The sequence below is a fragment of the Octopus sinensis genome, linkage group LG2 (genome assembly GCF_006345805.1).
Source record: "Octopus sinensis linkage group LG2, ASM634580v1, whole genome shotgun sequence".
Lineage (NCBI taxonomy): Eukaryota > Metazoa > Mollusca > Cephalopoda > Octopoda > Octopodidae > Octopus > Octopus sinensis.
This window is the reverse complement of record NC_042998.1, coordinates 34,289,771-34,306,776: the sequence shown is the minus strand read 5'-3', so window position 1 is coordinate 34,306,776 and position 17,006 is coordinate 34,289,771. Positions and strand designations below refer to the sequence as shown.

Genomic DNA, 17,006 nt, shown 5'->3' with positions numbered 1-17,006 from the left:
ACAACACATACACAGGTGCAAGCTTCATGTAATGCACGGTGGCAATGTACCCTGAACATAATTGAAAGGTAAACATTAACCATCGCTGCATAGAATAAATGTCATATAAATGTCAAACGACAGCATTCTGTGTATAAAAATGTATAAAAGTGTTTATAAAAATGTTTAAAATGTGCACAAAGAGAATAAAGATGATCTCATCTATAATAACAAAGTCAGTGAGCTTTACGTTCTAGATGAGAAACACACATCGCGTGGAAGCAGCGTTCCCTAAGTAGGCTACGTGCTGTTGTTTAGCTGTTCAACTTTGGTGATGCTGTAAGCCTTCATTTCTCTCTTCTTTGCTGCAATGCTCTCTCTCTCTCTCTCTCTCACTTTCTCTTCCTCCCACTATCTCTTTCATCCTTGCTACTTCAATATATATCCATGTACAGTCACAGCTCAGCTCTACTCAACTCAACTCAGATGTTGACAAATGAAAAGTTAGGTTAAAAGCCAAGTTGCTTACACAAGTGAAATTATTTCAGATTTCAACACATTACAGTCATTTGTAAATTAATAATCTAATTAAAAATAAACAAATTTATTAGCTTAATTCATCTCATATCCAAGCATCCTGTTAACAATAGAACCATAAGGCAAAGGTTTCTTATAGGCCAATCTCTGGGTCCATGATAAGAGAATGTATGTGCTTGGACAAACAAAAGCCACAAGGATACACATTCAAACACACAGGTTTCAACAGTCTCTCATTTAATATGTATATCTTTCAAGGCAGTGAGCTGGCAGAAACGTTAAGTATCAGTTGCATACTGGGGCAATCTAATTGACTGGCCCCCTCCCACAAAATTTCAGGCCTTGTGCCTAGAGTAGACAAGTATATTTTCCAAAAAAAGGCCGCAAGCTGGCAGAAACGTTAGCACGTCAGGTGAAATTCTTAGCAATATTTCATCTGTCACTATGTTCTGAGTTCAAATTCCACCGAGGTCAATTTTGCCTTTCATCCTTTCGGGGTCAATAAATTAAGTACCAGTTGTGTACTGAGGTCAATCTAATCAACTGGCACCCTCCCCCAAAATTTTGGAGCTTGTGCCTTGAGCAGAAGAGAATATCTATATCTTTCAATAATATACACTGGCAAAAGAAATTCATACAGACACACGCACATACATAGTTTATATACATGTGTGTTTGTGTGTGTGTGTGTGTGTGTGTGTGTGTACATATGTGCGTGTGTGTGTGTGTGTGCATATGTGCGTGTGTGTAGCATTGCCTTACCGGCATTTGAGCTGGTGGTACGTAAAAAAACAACATTCGAATGAGCCCACTGCCAGTGCCGCTGGACTGACTCCTGTGCAGGTGACACGTAAAAACATCATTTGAGCGTGGCTGCTGCCAGTACCGCCTGACTGGTCCTCATGCCGGCGGCACATAAAAGGACTCACAACACTCTCGGAGTGGTTGGCATTAGGAAGAGCATCCAGCTGTAGAAACTCTGCCAGATCAGATTGGAGCCTGGTGCAGCCATCTGGCTCACTAGTCCCCAGTCAAACTGTCTAACCCATGCCACCATGGAAAGCGGACGTTAAACAATGATGATGATGACGATATATATATATATATGAAGTGAATACATGTGACTTAGTATTTTGAGTATTTGGCTCATAGTCACAAGGTCAAGACTTTGATACCCAGGAGCATGTTGTGTCCTTGAACATGACACTTTATTCCGCGTTGCTCCAGTCTACACATCTGGCAAAAATGAGTGGTACCAGTATTTCAAAAGACCAGCCTTGTCACATTCTATTTCATGCTGAATCTCCCTGAGAACTTATGTTAAGTGTATGCATGTTTGTGGGGTACTCAGCCATTTGCACATTAATTTCACGAGCAGGCTGTTCTGCTGATCAGATCAACTGGAACCCTCGTTGTCGTAACTGGTTCAGTGCCAGTAAATAGCATATCTTGAATATAGGTTTCTAAATCAAATATACATAATTTATAGCTTTAATATGCAACGTAGTTCACTCTGCAGGGCACAGCTGGCCCTAAGATTGCTGGCGCCCTGGGCAAGCTGAATTTCGGCATGTACAAGCTGACCATCATGGAAATTCCCTTGGCGCCCTGGGCAACTCCTTGATGCCCTGGGCGACTTGTCAAACCATCCAACCCATGGAAGGTGGATGTTAAACGATGATGAGGATGATGTTGATGAAGTCATTAAAACCCTTGTTAAGCAAGGCCAAGGTGGAAGCCTAACATCTTAAACATTGACAAGTACTTGCAGACTTTTGCTAGTAGAGCAATGTAAAAGTGGGGCTTAACTATCCATGGGAAAGCAGGGTCCACTTCTTAACCATCTCACCTTTCCTTTTTCAACAACAGAGTAAAACATTGTAAAGCAATGGGATCGTTCCAGATACTGGTGTCTCAGCCAGGCATTTGAGACTGGCTATTACTTGAAATCTTGTGGCTTAGTGGTTAGGCTGTCAGCATCATGATTGTAAGATTGTGGTTTTGATTCCTGGACCAGGCAACGAGTTGTGTTCTTGAGCAAAACACTTCATTTCACGTTGCTCCAGTCCACTCAGCTGGCAAAAATGAGTAACGCTGCGATGAACTGGCATCCCATCCAGCTGGGGAACACATGCGCCATTGAAACCAGGAAACCGGGCCCATGAGCCTGGCTAGGCTTTAAAAGGGCGCATTTATTATTTTTTCTAAAGTTCAAGAAAGGATCAAGCTGTATAGAGGGAATCTTGCAGACTGTTTATTTGGCAGATGTTGATGGTAAAATCCATGTAGATGTTATTCAACGAGTTGTGACTTCAACAATTTGAAGAATATTGAAGGTTTGAGATGACAGCTTTATGGTCAGCATATTTGCTTTTTGGTGCTAAAGTACTATTGACATTTAGGCACTGTAGAGTTGCCAGATTCTCTGCAAATGTCCCAAGATTCTGTGAAGAGACCAGGTGAGAGTGAATTTCCCTATTTTATAAGAGATAGTGACAGTATTTAAGGGATAATGTAATTTTACAGCCATGTTTTTAAATAAATGCATAATTACCAAAATATCCTCTCCTTTCTGTGTTTCTTTCATTCAAAAGCAAAAGGAATTTTCTTAGATAACAATTAAGAAAATGAAAGTATCAAATGAAACAGGGTTCAGCTGTGAATAGAACTGACTGAATCCAGTTGATTCAATAAACATCCATCAATAAACATCCATTCAGCCAGTCAGCCATACATACATACATACATACATACATACACACACACACACACACACACACACACACACACACACATACCATTGATACCCAAAATACTTTCAGCTTCGTAGCAATTATTATTGGCGCAACAGGACACATATCAAACCGTCTGGAGCCAAGTATGGCTAAACTTGGGTTCTTGGAAACAACATAAATCCTTAATTCATACGCGACAAATGATCACAATATCTGGAACTATAAAAATCTTTAAGACTTTCTCAAGATTTAACTCTTTAGCATTAAAACCGGCCATATCTGGCCAAAATATTCTATTTGATTTGTCGTCAGATCAGACAGTCCTGACCTGTCACACCTACCCTACAATGCTATTTTTAAAATAAACAGCCACCTGATCGAAATCTCAAAGCTATGGGATAATTCATGAACAATTCAAAACAATGTGAATAAATAAGCATTACGTTTGACAGAATAATCTGAATGCTAAAAAGGTGTTAAAGGGTGATGAACAAAACAAAAAGTTTTCCTTCACACCTTGCTACCAAGTAGGTCGCCGTTAAAATTCATTCGAAATTATAAAGAGGTGGAGGAGAACAAACGCACGCACGTACACATACGTTATGGAACTTATGGGAGTAAAATTACAAAACTCCATACATTAATGCACATATTACTTATGTGCGAGCCTTGGTCGTCTTTAATATAGGGAATGGAAAATTAGTTTTGTCAGTGCACCTGAGCACTGTATACTCTTTTACTTGTTTCAGTCATTTGACTGTGGCCATGCTGGAACACCGCCTTTAGTCGAGCAAATCGACCCCGGGACTTATTCATTGTAAGCCCAGTACTTATTCTATTGGTCTCTTTTGCCGAACCGCTAAGTGACGGCGACGTAAACACACCAGCATCAGTTGTCAAGCAATGCTAGGGGGACAAACACACACATACACACATATACATATATATACATATATACGACAGGCTTCTTTCGGTTTCCGTCTACCAAATCCACTCACAAGGCATTGGTCGGCCCGGGGCTATAGCAGAAGACACTTGCCCAAGATGCCACGCAGTGGGACTGAACCCGGAACCATGTGATTGGTTAGCAAGCTACTTACCACACGGCCACTCCTGCGCCTATAATTACAATAATTTCATTATTATTATTTTTTTTAAATAACAGATTGGTCCTCAATGGAATATTTTCGATCGTAGATACGTTCGATCCGGGGCTGATCTGGCAGTAAATACCGGCAAGGACAAATATGTGCAAATGAAGTTATATTTAGAAAGATTTGGGGGAGTGACTTACAAATATGTTAGTATTATGAAGGGTCAGGTACAGATACTGAAAGAAAAAAATGATTTCGTTTATTCTGGGGGACAATGACCTTACGTTAGTAGAGATAGGTTAAACCGGATAATGCCAAGTTCGTGCTTTTCTAAAAATCCTATCAACACAGAATCGAAAATAAAAGGTGGTGAACTCAAATCGACGAAAAATTATTTCTAGTTGTACGAAAGATATTGATAGTAATTTACTATTTGAAGGCTGAAAAAAAAAATTAACGAATAAAGATAAACAGCTTTGCATCATTCCTAGACGATCTATCAAAATATATTTATAGATTATATATATTTATATATAGTTTACGTTACGTATATGCACGCCTGTGTATATTGATTTTTTCCCCCCTCTATACTGATACACGGATTCGGATTTTAAAAGAAATATGTAAATAAAATCCTGTGACATTCTTATAGTTCTCTATAGTAGAAGGGTGTGGGGTAAAATGAAATGACGCGAACTAGTTGTGTCTCAACGAGGCAAGAATCTATTTTAAGCACCAATTATGAGAAATACATCTAAGAATGTTATATTTCTTTCCTTTTTTTCTTCTTTTCTTTCTGTGATCTGCATCGACTGACATGGTACCATGTGATATAAGATATAAGAGTACTGTTGACGAGCCGAAACCAAACCAAACTCAGTTTTGATTCCTCACCGAAACATTTCCATTTCGTCTACACTATCATTGAGAAAGATAGGAAAGAAATAATTGCTTTTCTCATCAATTAAAAATTCGGGACATGGGGTATCGATACACACAAGCAATTTGACAAGTGTTTTCGTTAGAAATTATGGTACCTTGCTAATTGTGTGTCTCTGTGTGTGTGTGTGTGTGTGTGTGTCTGTGTGTGTAATTTTATACTGTATACATTACTTAGCATCGGCATTTAATGTTGTTATTGAAAAGGCACATCATAAATAAAAGAAAAGCAGAGACAAAGCCCTCTGCCTCCTCCAACAGAAATCACTTCACCAGGCACTGCGTGTCAGTCAGTGAATAATTGCAATAATTATGATGGGTAGGAATGGGGTAAGTGTGGCCACTTCATTGCTTCGTGGTAGCGATAGAGTTTTTTGATAATTTTTATCATGAAACAAGTGTTCTTATCAACAACAGTCGCAGCAGGAGTAATCAAATTATCAATGGGAGAGAGAACTGACGATTATCAGCAACAGAAGCAAAGCAACAGTCGCCGGAGGATGCGGCAGGCTGAACTTTGACCCTGGGTGTCAAGTGGGGTGGCAGCCCCAAAAAAGTTTGGGAACCATCGATTTAAAGGACCCAAAGATCTGCATTTTGCGTCACAGTCTACCTCAGCATGGTTTCTGTCACCAAACCTTTTCAATCCATGATTTAATTCTTCATGTTCAGAGTGATATGTTATGTATACTCCGATGGAATTTTCCCGCGAACTGATAATTTCGACCCTATTAAATTTCAAGTATCAATACATATATATATATATATATATATATATATATATACATACACACGCAGATACATATATATATATACACCTCTGTCTTTTTTAACTTTTAATTTTCTCTGTTTTTGGCTTTAAGCTTCCTGATTCTATGGAAGTCATCAAAGAAGTCGGACGAAAGGCAGAAATGTTATGTGTAGGCGTGAAGTACACGAAAGATTGATAGAGAGAATGAACAGCAAAAAAAAAAAAAAAACCACACCTATTTCTGTGAATGGAAATCTAACTGTTAAATTCAATTACGAGCCATACATGTACGTGTGAATGCATGTGTATGTATGTATGTATGTATGTATGTATGTGTATGTATGTGTGTGTGTATGTATATATATATGTGTATGTATATATGTGTGTGTATGTTTGTGTGTATGTATATATATGTATGTATATATGTGTGTGTATGTATGTATGTATGTGTGTGTATGAATGTATGTATGTATGAATGTGTATGTATATGTATGTGTATGTATGAATGTGTGTATGTATGTATGAATGTGTATGTGTGTATATGTATGTATGTGTATGTATGTGTGTGTATGTATGTATGTATGTGTGTATGTATGTACGTGTGTGTGTGTATGTATGTAAAGTTATTGTTTGTAAAATTAATACTAAACAAGAAGTAACTAACACAAAGCAGAGTTGGAGCCGAAATGAATATTTCGACAAAGATACAGACTGTAACATCGAAGTTTTGCCCGCAACATAACTTCGAAGTGACAGTCACTATGTATTCTTCTTAATAATTGCTTTTAATATAGCAGAAGTTTTGGGATTTCGATTAGGTGCAGAAATAGTCGACTACATGGACCCAGTATTCCACTGGCATTTTATTTTGGCTGGCCCTGTAACGGTTCTGTCGCTGGACCCGATTCTTCTACATGTGCAAGTGTGCTGCCGTATGAAAATTACACAAAAATACCTGTCCCATATACAAGCAAATATATCATCCCCGTGTCTATAATGAACATCCACATGCAAACCGTTCTAAATAATACACAATGCTCGGATTTTCAGACGAAATATCTTACAAACTATAGAATTTTCTCAATAAAGCCAAGAAAAAATTATGTTTTAAAAACACATTCTACCAGTATACGAAGTTTAAAAGTGTTTAGTTAACTAGAAATTGTGTTGACATCTGCCGTTCAAAAGGAAAAGATCCCACAAACGGTTAATGATACGTTGTGAGTTCAAATTCCGCCGAGGTCGACTTTGCCTTTCATCCTTTCGGGGTCGATAAATTAAGTACCAGTTACGCACTGAGGTCGAGGTAATCGACTTAATACCTATGTCTGTCCTTGTTTGTCCCCTCTGTGTTTAGCCCCTTGTGGGTAATAAAGAAATAGGTTAATGAATGAATCGGCGAACTAAAGGTACCTAGAGTAGACGAAATAAAACACACGGACATGTGCCCCAGCATGGCCACAGCTCGTGAGCTGAAACTAGATGAAATGAAATAAAACACACGGATATGAATTCAACATTATTCATTATATATGGTCCATCTATAATGATTTCACCGCGAATATCAGTGAAGAAAAAGACCGCCGGCCTGCATTGAGTTGACCTTTTATAATACAGACACGACGTCGAGCGAAGAATAATCAACACCTTGAAACTACGAAGGCCGCAATTCGTTATTCAGGTCATTTAGTATTATTATTATTTAATTTTTTTTTTTGTGTGTGTGGTTTATTTAGTTTTTTGTATATTTACGTTTGATCGTCTGAGGGGAAATGAATCAAGACATTAAAACTGGGAAAAGCTTCGCCAATGAAATGATTTATAAGAATAAACATACATGAGCACACACACACACACACACACAAAACTATGTGTGTGTGTGTGTATACGCGCGCGCAACATATGTATATATTCTATCAATCGATAGATAGATAGAGAGAGAGAGAGAGAGACAGAGAGAGACACAGACAGACGGACGGACAGGACCGACAGATAGAGCAAGCCTTCGGTATTGGTAGACGAGATCATTTACCCACACAGGCCCCCTCATGACATAGATAAAGAGGTTAGGCTGAAATGACATCGTCTCCTGATACCAACACTCTGTATACCAATACCGAAGGATCACGATATATATATAATTTATATATATATATATTATATAGATAGATAGATAGATAGATAGAGAGACAAAGAGGGAGATACATATATATATTATATAGATAGATAGATAGATAGATAGATAGATAGATAGATAGATACATATATATATTATATAGATAGATAGAGAGAGAGAGAGAGAGAGAGAGAGAGAAAGATGGGCAGATAGACACCCCTAACATAATTTTAAGCCTCATACTTATTCTAACGGCCTTTTGGTCAACATAGTACCTTATGGGACCCAAAACAGTAATCAAGCGGTGGTTATGGGGGGGACGAAAACAAAGTCACATGCATGGGCAACAGACTTTCACACAGTTTCAGCCTACCAAATTCATTCAGAAGGCATTGGCTGGCCAGAGGCTATTGTGGAAGACACTTGGCCAAAGTGCCACGCAGTGGGACTGAACCTGGAACCACACAGGTGAAAGACAAACTTCTTAGCCACACACCCATACAGATAGCTAGCTAGATAGATAGATAGATAGATAGATAGATGATAGATAGATAGATAGATACATACATACATACATACATCATACATACATACATAATACATACATACATACATTCATACATACATACATACATACATACATACATACATACATCATACATACATACATACATACATACATACATCATACATCATACATACATACATACATCATACATACATACATACATACATTCATACATACATTCATACATACATACATTCATACATACATACATCATACATACATCATACATACATACATACATACATACATACATCATACATACATACATACATACATACATCATACATACATACATACATACATACATACATCATACATACATACATACATACATACATACATACATCATACATACATACATACATACATACATACATACATACATCATACATACATACATACATACACATACACACATACATACACACATACATACATACATACATACATACACACACACACACACACATACATACATACATACATACATACATACATACATCATACATACATACATTCATACGTGTGTCTGTGTGTACACAGATATTTTAGAATTTATACATTTATATGTACATGGACATATTATTTGATACGTTTTCCATACATATATACAATGGCTGTGCCCCAGCATGGCCACAGCTCGTGAGCTGAAACTAGATAATGATAAAGAAAGATAAAGATATATATTTATAAATGTGGATAGATAGAGAGAGAGAGATAGATAGATAGATAGATAGAGAGATAGAGAAGAGATCGATAGATAGACATAAATACACACACACATGTGGTTAAGAAGATTGCTTCCTATTCATGTGGTCTCAAGTTCAATGCTACTGTGCAGTACCTTGGACTTCTACTAAAGTCTTGTGAGAGGATTCGGGACACAGAAACTGAAAAAGCCAGTCCTGTATAAATATATACGTGTATGTGTGTGTATGTGTGTGTGTGTGTATGTGTGTGTGTCTTTATCTTAGCATCATGTGATCATTGTAAACAAGCATCATCATCATCATCATCATAGAAGTGATGTTGTTTGTTTCTAGGGCATGGGGAGAATATTAACTGGTTCGGAAACAGGCGATGGTGGGCATCAGGAAAGGCACCCAGCTGCAGGAAAACCTGCCACAACAAATTGTCTCTGGCCAATGCAAGCATGGCAGAGTGAAAGTTAAAATGTCGATCATGATGATCTACACACATTCATATACAAGCATGGATATATATATATATATACAGTTACATTGAACAAGCGATGAATGGTGAAACCTAAGTCGCAGTTACCCCCCAGAATTATCTATAATTACATCTATAAATACACAGTATGTGTGTGTGTATTCATGTATACATACATACATATATATATTATATATATATATATATATATATATATATATATATATATATATATATATATATATATATAAATTATTGACGTCATAGGAATTTATAAACTTAGGATGTGAAATAATTCTTTTTAAGAAGTGTATTTCAAAGCAAAATGGCTAAAAATAACAGTGTGGGTTAAAGCATGCATACATACATACAATATATATATATATACATATGTGTGGGTGTATTTGTGTGGGTGTGGATATATAAGTACATATATATATATATAATATATATATATATATTATATATGGATATGCCATCATGGAAGGCAGACAAATGATGATAATGATGTATATATGTATATATAAGTGTGTGTGTGTGTGTGTGTGTATATATATATATACATGCACACATGTAACATACATTGGCACCATGCACACACACATGCATATATATATATATATATATATATATACATACAATATATATATATCATCATCATCCCCATCATTAATTCAATGGCCATTTTCCACACTTGCTGAGTTCAAACGTAATTATTTAAAACGGATTTTCTAAGGCAAGTTACCCTTTCTATCACCAACTCACATCTATTTCCCATCAATATATATATATATATATACTCAGATATATCTACAAATATATATTCTTTTCTACTCTAGGCACAAGACCCAAAATTTTGGGGGAGCGTAGGGGAGGGCAGTCGATTACATCGACCCCAGTACACAACTGGCACATAATTTATCGAACCCGAAAGGATGAAAGGCAAAGCTGACTTTGGTAGAATTTGAACTCAGAATGTAAAGACAGACAAAATACTGCTAAGCATTTCGCCCAGCATGCTAATGTTTCTGCCAGCTTGCCATCTTTCTACATATATATATACCAGAGTAAACACATAAATGTGAAACAAGGTGGAAAAAAGAGTACTCAAATACCAGGGGTAGAGTAATATGCTTTATCTAAAAGCAGCAGAAATTTAAAAAAACCTGTTACTCAGAGTTTCACGTTCCCGTTCGTCGAGTAACAGGTTTTGTTGAATTTCTGCTGCTTTTACATATATATATATATATATACATATGCACATACACAAATACACCCCCCACTGTAGATAGATAGACAGATAGATATATAATCATCATCTAATGTTTGTTCTATGGGATGGACATTTTGACAGGATCTAAAGCAGTGGTTCCAAAAGTGGGTGGTCATGCCCCCTCCCCCACCCCGGGTGGAGGTGGTAAGTTCCAAGGGTTTGTTGAAGAAAAGTGGTGCAATAATGGGGTAGTGGTTCATGTAAAAACAACAAAATAATGGATTCGTTCGGTTAAGTTTTATTTTTGAAACGGTTGTTTTGAATTTGCTTCGGAAAGTGGTCTATGTTTGTGATGGCTAGTCGGGGTAGGGGCACTAGGAATGTTAACTGGGTATCAAGGGGGTGGCAGCCCCAAAAAAGTTTGGGAATCATCGATTTAAAAGACCCAAAGAACTGCATTTTGCTTCACAGCCTACCTCAGCATGGTTTCTGCCACCAAACGCTTTACAACAAATACTGGGTGCATATTGATGCAGCCAGCACTAGTTAGGTCGACACGCTGCTTGTAAAACTGTAAACCTCAAGGGCAGTGGCTTCATGCTTGGAGATGAGGGCTCAAAATCTGAGAGTGAGGCCCAAATTAGAAGAGTTTTCTTGCTGTATTGGAACCCCCATGGCTACTCAGATTTTTAGAAGAGAAACTGTGTGGTCAGAGTGGTGACAAGATAAATATAGGTATGATGCAGCCTCTGTGGATCTTCGAGGTATGAGGTGGATAGATGGGAGCAGGGGCAAAAGAAATGTGGATGGCTGGATGGATGGGTGGGTGGGGTTAGCAAAAGTGCTGAAGTCAGTGAGTAATGGCCGATGGGTGTAGCAGTGAATATAGTGAATGAAGAACAAGTGGACCCAAAAACTGGGTAATATACACATGTGCTTCTGAATATACAGAGACATTGATAAGTAGAGCCACACATAAGGAGAGGAGAGACATCCAGTTGTAAAACAATGACTCGTTACAATATATTCATCTAACACATGATGACATAGCAAAATATATGTAAAAACGAATGAACAAATATATATCAAATATATATATATATATATATATATACATACACACACATATGTATGTGTGTATAGGTGGGGTGTATGGTGGATTCTCTTGTCATGAACGACAAATGAGGGTTCAATAAAATAAAGCAGTAATCATATTCTATGGACCTGAATGTGTCTCTTCAGACAGACACGCACACATATATAATATATATATATATATATATATATATATAGACCAGTACATGTATCTATAGATTATTATATATATATATATGATGATGATGATACATGCTTGTATGTATGTATATATATATGTTTGTATATATATATATGTATATATCTATATATGTATTTGTGTGTATATATATATATGTATATGTACATATATGTATTTGTGTGTATATATATATATGTATATGTACATATATGTATATATATATATGTATATATATGCATATATATATATATGTATATATATATGTATATATATGCATATATATATATATGTATATATAATGTATGTAGACAAATACATGTATATAAGCATATATACATATTCATGAATATAAGAAAACGAGATGAGAAAGAAATAAACAATTATCGTATGACCTTTATTGGCTTACAGTTGTTTCTGCTACATGATGCAGTGGACTCCTAGTTGAAACCCTGAATATAGTCATACATTTATATTCAAATATTTATATGTATATACAGACACATTGTCATGCACTGTTGCACTTAAAACCTGATGTAAAAACTCAGTATACAAATGCATCAGAACAAAAGACATCAAACAAGTATAGAGCAGTAATAAGGAGTTAAAAATGACAAAGGAAGAGGGGATTATATCATGAATGACATTGCCTTACAGCTGTTTCTGCTACAGGTTGCAACGCACTCAGATTTTGGGTGCTTCTGTAATCACCCGGAAGCTTCAGACGTGAAGTGGCTTCGTGTTTGAAGCTCTGATGAAGCGATAGGGTGATACGCAAGCATTCTACTAGGAGTGCATCGCATCTTATGGCAGAAACATACACATGCACATACACACACACACACACATTCATATCTATATTTATATATGTATACATATATAGAATATATATTTATGCAAATGTATATGACAATGATGATGATGATGATAATATACACACACATATACAAATATATATATTTACACACATATCTACACATATATGTATATATATATATATAAACATACATATTTAAACATATATACATATGTAAACATACATATTTACACATGTCTATATACGTATATATATATATATATATATATATATATATATATATATATATATATATATATATATATATATATATCATTTAACGTCTGCCCACCATGCTAGCATGGGTGGGCCGGTATATATATGTGTGTGTGTGAATATATATATACTTATATATTTTTACATATATAGATATGCGTGTATACACATATATGTATATGTGTATATACATATATGTACTTACATGTATGCATATATATATATATATATGTATTTATACATATAAATATATATATAAATACACTGATACATATAAGTATATATACACATATAGTATATACATATACATACACATATATGTATATATACAGATATAATATATACACACACACACACATATATGTATATATCCAGATATAATATATATATACACACACACACATATATGTATATATCCACATATAATATATATACACACATATGTATATATCCACATATAATATACATACACACACACATATATATATACACACACACAAAAATATACACACATTTATACACACACACACACATATATACACATATATATACACACACACACACACATATATATATATAGACACACAAACACACACACACATATACATATATATGTATATAATTGGACATATACAGGTATACATACGTATATATATATATACAACAGTTATACACACAAACGCACACATAGACAGTCAGATAGATGTATACGTGCGTGTATGTATATATATATATATATCATTCAGGAATAGTTACTCGTAAATATAAGGTGTCTATTGCAATTCAAAAAGTACTCAATACATTTGACGACAGATTGACATTCCGTACTCCTATATCTTTCTCTCTCTTTCTCTCTCTCTCTATCACTCTCGCTATATCAGTAGATAGACAAACGAACCTGCCTTTACATACACAAACACACACGCGCGCGAAAACGCGTGTTCACGCATAATCATGAAACCTGTAATTATTTGGGTGATGCAGAGAGAAAAATAAAAGCCAAAACACGAGTATATATATATATATATTTTTTTTTTTCCAGTGTGTGTTTGTTTGTTTGTCTTTCAATAATCGGCAGAAGTCACATAGTGACTCGGGGGGCCGGGAGTTTCGAGTCGTTGGCACAGCACAAAAGTCTCGGCCCTCGAGTCACACTATGCGACTTCTGCCAATTATTAATAAAACACACACATATGTATGTATATATGTAAATATATGAAGACAAGTACTTTTGTAGATGTTTTTTTATGTATGGACATATTCGTCTAAGTATATATATACATTTATATACACAAATCCATATATTCATATACACCTATTTAGATATACGCATGCACTCGTATACACACATACGTAATGGAAATGTAGGTATGTATATATATATACAAAGATATCTGTATTAAAGAGAAGAAGGTGAAGGTAATATTTGAGCGTGTCACCGGACTTATTAATTTTTTTCTTTAATGATATATGGTTATTTAGTAAGGTGTTTCGGGTGTTCTACTTACAGTATGTTTTAGTCCGCAGTTCCTCGATTTCATCGGGTTTGAGTTTGCTGTTCCTTTTGCCCATGTCTCAAGCCATACATCCTCAGAAGGAAAGAAGACTTTTCACATAAGGCGAGCTTACGTCTATTTTGTTGGACTGTGGTGATGATAGATTGACAGTGGGATGTGAAACAAGAGTGACAGTATTAGAGAGTAAAGACTAACGCTGGGAGAAGTTGTGCGTAAAAATAGAGAGACAGACAGATGAATAGTGAGGGGAAAGACAGAGAGAGAGAGAGAGAGAGAGAGCGGGTGAAAGAGTTAGAGGCTCCGTATAGAGTGAGAGAAAGAAGAGAGAATAGTGAAAGTAAGAGGGAGATAGAATGAGAGAAAGGGAAAGATAGACGTGTTTGAGGAGGGGGAGGAAGAGGAGGCGGGGAAAGAGATTGAATATCAGGTGAGGGAGGTAATAACTAAAAGTATTGAAGGTGATGGGTACGCGATCGTGTATACAGAGAGGCTGAGGGTGGGGGATAAGTGAGAGAGAGAGAGAGAGAGAGAGGCCGATAGATAGAATGAATGAATGAATGAGTGAAAGAAATATATTTGGAAAGGGAGAGAATGCTTCGAATCAAATGAAAGAAATTGGGCAACACAATCTCTTTGTAGTCATAAATACAGGGAAAGAAAGAGAGAGAGAGTGCGTGTGAGTGAGAGAAGGAAAGATAGAGGGAGAAGAGAGAAGCCTTACGTGAAGAAAAATAAAGAAAGGGAGGAAAATTAAGGAACGTGAAACAAAAATTAGAGTTAAAGAAATTACAGTGAATGGTTATAAGGAAGGGAATGGAGAGAAGTGTCAATCTGAAAGAGAAAAACAAAAAGCGAAAACGAAGCAAAAATAAAAAGTTGGTTGTGATAAAAGACACAAAAAAAAAACTGTTTAAGTAAACAAGTGTGAAGATAGGAAGATAGAATTGTAGCCGTACGGCAAAGAAGTCAGAAGGAAAGAACGAAAGCCTAAGAACTGCTTATATATATATATATATATAATTTTATTTATTAGGGAACCATTCTTAAACTATCTCTAAATGAATATATATATATATTATTCATTTAGAGATAGTTTATATATATATATATATATATATATATATATATAATTTTATTTATTAGGGAACCATTCTTAAACTATCTCTAAATGAATATATATATATATATATATATATTCATTTAGAGATAGTTTATATATATATATATATATATATATATAATTTTGTTTATTAGGGAACCATTCTTAAACTATCTCTAAATGAAAATATATATATATATATATATATATAATTTTATTTATTAGGGAACCATTCTTAAACTATCTCTAATGAAAATATATATATATATATATATAATAATTTTATTTATTAGGGAACCATTCTTAAACTATCTCTAAATGAAAATATATCTATCTATATATATATATATATATATATCTATATATATATATATATATATATATATATATATATATATATATATATATATATATGATGGATACAAGAATATGGGAATTTAGGGATAAAATAGTAATAGATAACAAATTAATGATGGGAGAAAAAGGTGGATAAGAGGCGTGCGGAGAAATTTTTATTGAGAACTGCGATAGTATTAGAGCGGATATGATACACGACGAAGAATTGCACACTGAAAGTTAATGATACCACAATAACTGTTGCTACTGTTTACTTGATGGAAGAACCGAGTGCCATTTCTGTTAATACTGCTATTTCTATTTCTACTGCATTATCTGCTACTATAACTCTTGCCGCTACCGCAACTGTAGCGCTGTTTTATTTGCTTTAGTATAACAGTTTCTGAGAAATAAATATAATAAACCCTCTCACTCACGCTTGGGGTTTTGTTTTCTATGTATATATATATATATAGTTTTTGTGGCGGTTTTTTGCAGACCTGTATGCAGTCTGCTAGCAAGTACTGCTCTGAAATGGTATGAAGAAAAAAATGGTTCAGTAAATTACTAGTAGTGATACTAAACCATATTTAACTAGTAGTAA

At 35.2% G+C, this 17,006-nt stretch overlaps 1 protein-coding gene across 1 annotated transcript in view; it reads right to left on the bottom strand.

Annotated features, from left to right (window-relative positions):
• The window catches only part of LOC115228524 (neuronal calcium sensor 1), a 380,122-nt gene extending 364,642 nt beyond the window's left edge, over positions 1-15,480 (bottom strand). Inside the window, exon 1 of the mRNA XM_029799096.2 lies at positions 14,959-15,480. Within this exon, the coding sequence (XP_029654956.1) occupies positions 14,959-15,022 (64 nt within the window). The 5' untranslated portion in view covers positions 15,023-15,480. The remainder of the gene's footprint in view (positions 1-14,958) is intronic.
• Between the last annotated feature and the right edge of the window lie 1,526 nt (positions 15,481-17,006).